The 10,569-nt window shown below is 34.9% G+C and overlaps 1 protein-coding gene across 1 annotated transcript; it reads right to left on the reverse strand.

The window, feature by feature from the left end:
* Positions 1 to 2,017: 2,017 nt before the first annotated feature.
* Positions 2,018 to 8,880, reverse strand: LOC18043111 (disease resistance protein RPS2). The gene is given in 6 exon segments (XM_024183766.1): positions 2,018 to 2,107; positions 3,314 to 4,159; positions 4,673 to 5,101; positions 5,371 to 5,463; positions 6,485 to 7,815; positions 7,818 to 8,880. Coding segments are annotated over 6 exon segments (3,852 nt in total).
* Positions 8,881 to 10,569: the final 1,689 nt, after the last annotated feature.

The following is a 10,569-nucleotide window of genomic DNA, read 5'->3' on the forward strand; positions in this document are numbered from 1 at the left end:
CTTGACTTCGGCTAGTGTAATAGAAGGGAAAATGTCTTTGTAAATAAACTAAACTCAATAATATATATTCATTAAAATACGAAAGGGCAAAATTGTCATTCTAAAAAAGGAAACTATTTGAACACCAAAATATTTGTTAAATGGGTAGAGCTATTTGAACCCACCAATTCCTCTCTACACCCATTTTAAAAAAATAAATTCAATTATTAAAAACTAAAAATTTAGAAATCTCAAAACTACCCTCACTAATCTCTTTCTCTCTACCTTATAATTATGTATTCTCTCTCTACTCTTATATTCTACAAACTAAACACTCAAATTCATTTTTTTTAATTCATTTTTTTGGTCTTTCCTAGTATACCATGATTTTATTTCATGCTTTCTATGTATAAGATTATATTTTTTTTTTCATTAGCTTTTGTGTTTCGTAATAATTAATTACTTTATTTATTAAATTTCGTGGCTGATAAAAATTTATTGATGTTTACATTTAAATAGTGGATTATGTTCCTCTTAGTTAGTGATATCAATTATTTGTAATTAAAAGAACATATCTGAATGAATTAATGAGAGTTTGTGAAATTGAAAAGAGACAGAGAAGAAAGGATTAATTATTTTTAAAAAAATTATTTATATAATAAAATTCTTAACTAAAAAGAGAATGCACAGAGTAAATTGGTAGGTTCAAATAGTCCCACCCTTATTAAATTCATCTACTCAATAAATACATTATTAAAATTTAAAATCTAATATTTTACTTAATAGACCCATGTTAATACCCAAAATACACTTAGTAAGCCAATTATCATAATTCCCCTTATCATTTTTCTTTCACGGGCTCACGGCCTTCTCTAATCTTTTATCAGTCATCATTTAATACTAAAACCTTGGCTTCAACCTTTATAATTTTTGTTCAACGGTTTTTTGTCGTTTAAATTATAAATGTATTATTACAAATCATTCCAAACGCATGAAGTGGTAAAGAAAGAACAACTAATAGTAAACAATAAAATTACATTCGCAATAATGATACTAACAAAATTCAAGAAGTTAAACAATCGCTCACCAACGATAAAATTTATCGTCGAATTTAAAGAAGTTTGAAAAGAAATACTTACCGGTCGAAATCAAATTAAGAAGCTTTATACTTTAAGCACATTCAATTATTTCCGCCGGTTGAGCTGTTGTGTGGTTTTTACTAAGATCGTGGTCCCAAAGACCGATGGTTCTTTGTCCCACAAGCTCACCTGTGCTTCGTGTATAACTTGGGGGTGCTTAACACCTCCATAGAAAAATCTTTGTATTAGATTTTTTTTTTTGGTCTTATCCACGAGGTATTCTGGGGAGGGCCCCAACTATGGGAGGCACCTTTAAGCCCGTACCACAACCCAGACTAGAAGTCCCCGCTCGAACCGGGAGGCACAGGTTCTCCCAACAAAGGCGACTTCCATGCGACTCGAACTGGGGAGCAAACCCAGTCAAGCCACTTAAGGGGACTCCATTGCCAGTGGAGCCAACACTTTGTTGGTAAAAAATCTTTGTATTAGATTATCACAAAAATACACCTCAGGAGCTTGATCAAGTGATTTTTAAATAGTTTTATTTAATTATTTATCTAAATTCAAATCATATAGAAAACAGGGATTAAAGTTTAATTTAAACTTTACCCACCTCCCTACCTCGACAAAGACAGTAAAACGAACCTCCATGTTCACTAGTCAAGAGGTCAGTCACACTATTATTTTCGGATAGGTGTGAGAAAAACGAAAATTCATACCATGAAAAAATATTACAACAATTGTAACAAAGATTACGCAGCATTTAAGGAGTATCCAAGTGGAGAATTAGAAAGGAGCGTAATTAATGACCAACAAAAAATCACGTTTACTGAAAGCACGCTGCAAGTGCAATGCACAAATCAATGCCATGAGCTCAGCATAAAAAGCTGTTTGAATGCCCAAGAACATCCCAAGCCCCCAATATAAGGTCCTTTAATTACAACGCAAAAACAGCATCACTAGCCGCAAAATCGACTCTCCCTCCCGGCAAAGGATAATAGCTTTTCTTTGCAACCATTAAGCTTCGATCTAGCTTTGTCAGCTAGGACCTGCAAATGAAAACGTGTAGGATAGGACAGCCCTTGAAAATTGGAACACCCAAGTAGGTTAAAGGAAGGCAGCCCCTCTGAAACGCTTAAAGAGATATTAATTATCAATTAAAGATAAGCACAAATTTCAACATAAATTAAGCAAAACATATATTTATCGTCCATTTATATTGAGAATGGGTAGTTATAGGTTAAAAGATACAATACTAAAGTATTTTGTAAACACTAATTGCTATGACTTGGAAGTTAAGTTGATTTGATCCTACAGTTATATGATGAAATACATACAATATATTTATTATTTTTGTAAATATTATTTAAAAGTTATATTTATCAAATTTTATTAATTTTTATTTTATAGTTACAATATTTTTTTCATAATGGTTGTGCCTTAAAATCTACAACACTTCAATACCAAACATAACCTTAGTCATCACAAAAATCCAAACATCCCAAACAAAACTTATTACCAGTTATCATTGCCCTTCTGCATCTTCCTCCTCGTCCTACACTTCATTGTCACACTCTTCTTTGTTCTCTTCCTAGTATTTACACATTAAAAAAAAAAAAAAAGATATGGCAATGATAAAAAAACAAATCAGATTAAAAATGAAGTTAATTAGTAAAAACTTGATAAATGCATGCACATGCAGCACAAGAATCAAAATAGAAATTGTGTGTTTCAAAATGATTAGTACGTGTTAAAAGTCTAACGCCAAATTTTATGATTCAATTTAATTACACTTGTCCAAGCCTAAGTTCAAAGCTCAATACATGGAAGATTTAAGAATTGTGTAGAGAATAGAAGATGACTTTAATAAAAAAATATCAAATGATGGTGAAAATATCTAAGTTTAGAAATTTCTTGAATACTTGGTGAGATTTGTAAAATGTGGTTGTCTTATTTTTATAATTTAATATTTACATTGTTTGTATTAGTTTTAAATTACAATAAGTACCTCTAGACTCTTTCTTAAAAGGCATCAAGTGAAATGCGAAGAATAAGAGAAAAATAATAAGCTTAAGCTACGAGCTGTGTAGCATTTCTCGTGAAATATCAATAAAATCCTTTATGTTTAGTAAATCATACAATTGCTCACATAGTCTCAATTTTATGCACTTTTAGTCCTCCTCTGTTTTCAACAACACATTACTTTTGAGTGAAATCAATAATATTTCTTAATCAATTACTAAACGAATACGTACCTTATTCTGAAGATATAGCATTTGTATGGTTGTGTTAAGGTCGTGCTCCCAAATCCAACGTTCTTTAATGTCCCAACAGTCCCTAACAAAATCTTCATGTAATACTTTGCGTAAAACGGGCGTACTTAATTCTCCTCCGGAGAAAATCCTCATATTGGGGCAAAAGCTCACAGTTAATACATCCAAAGAAGGGAATTTGAAGGCGTAATTTATGCCTGAGTAGAAGCTTTTGAGATCGTTTAAAGAACGAAGCTCCAACTCCTTCAATTCACTGAACACAATTTCATCATTTGCTGCTGCTGCATTATCTTTATCTCCCTCATCATCATCAGCCACTATTTCTGCTACCCTATGGCATGATCCTATACTCATGCGTCGTAGCCGCACTAGAGTCTTTGCTGTTGAGGATGTTAATACGTTTCTCAATCCTTTGCATCTCCATAACATCAAAGTTGTTAGATTTCGAAATGATGTCAAGGATGGTACTAGATTAGCCAAATTATCAAACTGGATTACTTCCAACCATTCCAAATTTTCCATAATGGAGGAGGGATCTTGTTTCAAAATGTGCTTCAAACGATAGCACTTGTTTACTTCACTTATGATTGCCTTCATCCCATTTTCAACCTTTTCAAATACCGAGTACGCAACAGAATATTGACCTCCTGCTATATGGAGAATTTTAATGGTATGAAATCTTTGGAGGAAATCAAGTGATGAAGTAGTAGTCGACCCATCAAACATGATCTCAAGACATTTAAGTTTGCAAATGAAGTCCTCTGGAAGCTGACATATTGTTGCCATGTGCTTTGCGTCAACTCTCAAACCTTCTAAAGTAGGGAACATCTGGGAGATCAATCAAAAAAAAAAAAAAGCCACAATAGAGTTGATGTTCTTTCTTTCAGCAACTATTTTTTACAGAGAAAATTTAACAAAATAGAATAGAACCAGTTTGAAGTATACCACTAGTTTATCCAATTAACGCCTTCGTTTTAGAAATTAATAACACTATTAGTTAAGAGTACATCCACACTAGGGAGGCATTTAACTATCAACAATTTTCAATATGTTTTCACTAACTGATCACCCGAATTTAAATCTTAGAAAAGATAACAGGGTAAAAAAATTATGTCCAATTTTTCCCACACGCTCATACCTTTGAAAACAAAAACAAAAACAAATACAGAGTTGTGGACAGCTTAATTTTGCTAGTAATTAAGGAACCAACGTGAAGAAAATGAAAACAAAAACAAAGTTGTTGATGGCTTATATTAAAACTCCAAACCCTGTAAAACTAGAGAAATGTGTTCAAATATGTAATAAAAATTGAACAATTAATTATAAAAATCTTGTACGTACCTTTTTTGTCAATTCATGAGCAGCTCTTTTATTGTTAAACAAGAATTCAGGACATCTTAGTATTTGTAATTCTTTCAAGAATGGAAATTCAATATGCAGATCTCCTGTGCAGAAGCTTGTGAGCTTTCTAAGATCTCTCATCTTTAGATATTGTAAATTAGGGAACATCACAATATTATTCTTGCTTTCTTCTTGGTCGATGACTATTATCTCTTTCAAGACAGGGCAGTCACATATCTCAAGGCATTGGAGTCCAACAAAGCTGCTAATTATAGAAGATGTAAATAGACAGGTTAAATTCCAACAGTTGAATAGAATCAGGCGCTTTAAATTCTGAATACCACTGGACATGGCTGCAACTTGGTTTTGCCAAATCCTTTCAATATTTATTGAAGACAAGTACAAGGTCTCCAACTTCGGTAATGCAACCTGCGTCATCACAAAGTTAACTTCCTGTTAATATTTGTTTTACATAACGCCATACTATTAGTATTTACTAACAATTAATAATAATAATAATAGTAAGTAGTATTTGATGCAACTTGCAACACTCAGATGAAAAATTTAGAACAATTTTGGAAAACGGAATATGATTATTAACTACTCTTGTACATATTTACTGCTAACAAACTAGAATAATACAGAACAAAAAAAAAATAAGTAAAGAATTAATAAAACCATTGAGACTTATTAATAACTAACTTCTCAAGAAAAAGTGCCTTGGAAATATTGATATTGTCCTCCACAATGATTCCATTTAACCACATATTATTTGTCAACTCCTTATGTCTCTGTTATGACATTGAAAGCATTTTGAGTTTAGAGCATGAGCTAATTGTGAATATAAACTTGGATGCATAATGGCACAAGATCAATAAATTATTAATGCAACTCAAATCAATACTAGATCTAAATTTACTATTTTATATTCCTTAATTGAGAAATTTAAAAAATTAATAGTTAATTTAAATATGAAAAATTAAACTTAGTAACTGATATAAATTAGATGAAAACGGATATTCTCTTAATTTTTTTCTAATTAACCTCAGCAGAATAATGATAGATTTACTACGTCCTCTAGAAAAGATTGGAGTTGGAGCTGCCCTTGCACCCTTTTTTTCTTTTTTTTTTGCCTCACACTTATTATCAAGATTCTCATTCCTTCTCTTCAGAGCTTTGATCATTATTCTCAAGCAATTTTGAGTTCCTGCTCAATACAACTTGGGAGGGCGATTTCCGCCACATTCTAGTTGGAAGAACCATCAACACAAGAACTTATGAGTTAGCTCCTGAATCGTCAAATCGACCACTGAATTTCCATAAGGCAATAATTAGGTCTTGCGTTTAAGTGTTTTCGGTGACCCCACTATGTCCATATTCACATCAACCGGAAATCTCTCCAAGTTATTAAACAAGGAACTTCATTCGCTCCATCTGAATCCTTAGAACTAAAGTCATCGCCTTCAATACTCCTCGATTCAGAAGCTGCAAAACTTTGTGAGCCCCCTTGTTTATCAGAATCCTTAACTTTCTCCACCCTTTCGTCATCTCAATTGATGTTAAAACTTGATTCACCATCTTATTCCCAGGATCCAAACTCTGGTGACCAGTAAAATTAAGCTGTTTGAAAAACGGTAGGCCAGGACATCTTTCAAAATTTATTACTTTCGAGAATGAGTATAAAAAAAAATTTTTATGACTTTTCAAAGTTAACACTGATGCACTGGAAAATATAAAAATTTGGGAATAGAGTAGAATTGTTCTAGTATTTGACAAATTTTTGGTATGCAAAAAATTTGGGAAGATCCGTACCTCTGACTCTGTCGGATTGGGGGCAGGGGCGCGAAGACCCCGCACCGAGAGATGCTTGAGTTGTGAAGAACCCGCTTTAGCTAATTCATTAACTAAATAATTGACATCCTGCTCTAGCAATCCAGATAATTCAAGGTCTTCAATTCCTTGCAGTTGCACGATCAGCCCATCTTTTAGGCAAATCTTGGTGTTCAGCTTGAGTCTGAATTCCCTACAACTCTTTTGTACAGCCCGCCAAAGCCAGCCTCCAATATGTATTCTGAACCTCTCCAGCTTCTTGAAGAACAAGCCTCTCGGTTGGGTGTCGACATCTTTGATTTGTAATTCTAAAGAGGTCAAGTTAGGCAAATGCTTCAACTCATCAAGGCTTGCATTCTTGACCCCATCAACCACCTCCACTTCCCATTTGTTAAAGCTGTCACCACCTATATACAGTTCTTCTAAACGTGATAACTTTGATAGAACATTTGGCGGAATAACTTTTAGGAAGAAACAATTTCTCAAATCAAGCAACTTTAACTGCGTCAGTTGACCTACTTGTACAGCCAACTGCGTAATATCACAACCTCTTAAGCAAAGGATTTCTAGATTCTTCAAGTCCCCTACGACACTTGTATCTTGTAATTTGCAGTAATACAAACACAACGATTGAAGGTTTGTTAGGAGACCAAGTGATGAAGGCAGTGACAATAGATTCATGTAAGTCAAGCCTATAACTCTGACCTGTGTCATTCTCGAGAAAAAATTGTCTGAAATTGCTGACGTTGAAGATTCCCTATCAACACGTATATGAAAAAGTTTCAATTGAGGACATTCCAGTACTTCAGGAAGCACATTAGTTTTGACATCAGGTAAGACGATTGAAGTGTAAAGTTTTATTGCACTTGCTTCTGACCATTCCCTATCAACCGCATCATCTATTGCCGTAAACACATTTAGTTCTCTAGATGCAATTGATATGGCAACATCGCGAACAACGTCATGCATGGAAAAGTAGTCTTCGTTGCTGCTTGTCATATCATCAAGCAACATACAAGAAGCCTTGAGCTTGTGCACCAATGTATGCACTCGAGCTCGTGCTACTTCCATCCTTTTGATACCTTGAAATAAACCCAATCCCATACCATACATTAACAAGTCATCAATGGATGCTATGGCTGTATATCCTATTAGGAAAAAGATGTTCTTGATCTCATCCCCTTCCAATTTAACGTAACTCAACTCTATAGCTTTATATGCCGTTGGTTGTATATCTTTAAAGTTAGTTGAAGAAGGCCTCCCCAGCTGTTCCAATGCGTCCTTCCATTCAAATAATCTCTTGTTCCTAAGGCCCTTGCAACCGTCACAATGGAAACTGGCAGACCTGCACATTCCCTTGCCACATCTTTTGCTACCCATTTGAATTCACTACCTTCAATATAATCACCTGCCATCTTCTTGAAAAGACTCCAAGCTTCATCTTCTTTTAAAACGCCAACCGAGAAATTCTGTTGGGAATCCATCTTCCTTGACAATACATCCAGACTTCTAGCTGTCAACAGTACTTTACATCCCTTACGATCATCTCCGTGAGGAATTCCTACAGCCTGGAAATCAAGATTTCCCCAAATATTATCTAAGATTACAAGGATCGTCTTCTCTTTCTTCAGTCGGTTACGCAGACTTCTTGCTCTTCCCGAATCGCTCTCCTCATGAAGTGTTAGGCCTAATTTATCTGCAATTTCTCCTTGAATCTTTCTTATGTCTTGAATTTTGGACACCTCGACAAAAATCACCTGATCAAAGAGCTTCTCAGTCTCGGCTTTCCTAGCCACTTCCTTCGCTAGCGTTGTCTTCACAATACCGCCCATTCCATAAATTCCAAGCATGTTGACGTCAGGATTTTTTAATGCATCAAGTATATCATTCAAAGTGGACATTCTTGATTCAAAGGCCTCGTAGTCTTTGATCGACAGAAGCAATGTATCATCCGGAATGATGTTGTAGGAAATTCTATCAAACCTTCCAACTTCACGGACTTTGACAATAGCCTCCTTCTGCCTCTCTGCTTCCTTACTAAGTCGACGGCGGGTCTTCAAATTAGGACACAACCCCTTGAAGCAGCGCTTGTTTGCTCTAGCATCAACGCCTGTAAATTTCTCCGCCTCATCAATGATCCCATTCACGCTTGTGAGCCACTTCTCAACGTACTCTTCAATCTCTTCCCCTCTTCTTTTAGCCTTATCAACCTCACGCTGTTTACTTACCCTCTCAGCCTCCGGAATCCCAACTTCAGTCTTGAGATTCTGCAAATTGCTAGTGTACTTGCTCTTACGCAAATAGCTCATTTGGCAATATATAGGAGGAGCCAAGCACTTTGCAACTTCTACAACAACAGAAAGAATGATATCCGCCATCTTCAATCTTTTCCTTTCTTTTTTTTTCTGAATTTTTGAAATTGTGAAGGGAAGCAAATACAAACAGAGCAGAGACAACAACTGAACAATTGGCTAATTAGTGTGGTTGAGGACAGAAGATTGAAGGAGAGGGCTTCTTGATCCTTTTGAGAAAATTCAGGGGAGTAGATGGCAAAAAGGGGCAATGCTGAATAACAAAAAACAACAACAAAGTGTGACTATAATATTGGTTTGTGTCACAGTCAAAGAAAGTTCATTGGCGTAAAACGTGGGTGCTACGACTCTTGTGGGTCAGTAACAACTCAAATTTCTTCACCTTGTTAATCTTGTAAATGTGAAGTTGATATTTTTCTTCCAAATTCATTTTAAAGGTACGGAGGATGATGGAAGGAGGACGGTTATTTTTTGTCTTATTTTATTTTCTATTATGAAGAAGTCATGAGTAGTGCCTTTATTATTTAAAAAGTACTTTTATTTGAACACCATCAAGATACTATCAAAACAAAAAATAAAGAATTATTTATGCTACTGTAGTATACAAAATGATAACATTATCTATGTTATAGTTCTGTTGTTTCTATAGTGATGAGGTTTTTTATGGCTAAATATCATCTTCCTTATTCAACCTAAGATGAAGAATCTGATGCAATCAAAGGATGGAAATTCAATATGCAAATATTCTAAAACTAGTGATCTTTTCAAATGGAGATTTATGGAGATGATGACACACATTATCATTATTATTTGTTACTCTCTTTTGAAAAATTTAAAAAAAAAAAATCTCCTTTTCTATGTTTTAAACCCTTACTTAAATTATTTATTTATTTTTTAAATACAATAAGAAGAATAATTTTTAATAAATAAAAAAGTGAAAAAACGTTTCAAAAATAAATTTAAAAAAATTAAATAAAAAAAAATTTATGCGGAGATTATTTTAATTAAGATTAAATTTATCATTAAAAAGGTGTTATAAGAACTAAGAAGTATGGTTGCAAGAGATTTACAAAGGTGTGCGCCCAATAATCCAACTCGACGTTAAAGCAGTTTCACTGCCAGATGTACTTAGAGGAATTCAGGATGCATTTAGGATTTACAAAAAAAAAATCTGGGCCGGCCCAAGCCCGCGGGCTTTAAACCCAGCCTTCGGCTTAAATTATGAACAAAGGGTTTCACTTTTATAAAGTCCATACACAATATGCCTAGTTAAGAACCTTCCATAAAAGTCTGGGCTTAAGCCCGGGTTTTACAACGTAATATACATATAACAAATGAATTATAATATATTAAAAAAAATTAATTTAAAAAAAAAAACTGAAATTAAGTAATTAACAAAAAGAAACCAAGTTGGCAAATTCCCAAAACTTAAAATCCCTAAATTTATCTCCACTTCCCCAGCTTCTCCATCAGCCTCTCACCGCACTCTCCGCCGGTAGCCAACAGCCGATGTTTATTGCCCCACCCTCACATCGAATTAAGGAGCCACCACCTTCAGCCGCGATCCACTGTCCACGCGCGACGCAGCAGAGCCAGCAACCCAGCAATCGTGTAGCACCAAACGGGCGACGCAACAGTGACCCACACCCACCAGCACCATCGCACGACGTCGCTGCAGCCAATCGAACACGTGCGACGCAGCAGCAGCAGCGATCTCAGCTCCAACGCGACCTGAACCCAGCAGCACCAGCAGCG

Source organism: Citrus clementina, unplaced genomic scaffold (genome assembly GCF_000493195.1).
Source record: "Citrus clementina cultivar Clemenules unplaced genomic scaffold, Citrus_clementina_v1.0 scaffold_5, whole genome shotgun sequence".
NCBI classification, from domain to species: Eukaryota; Viridiplantae; Streptophyta; class Magnoliopsida; order Sapindales; family Rutaceae; genus Citrus; species Citrus x clementina.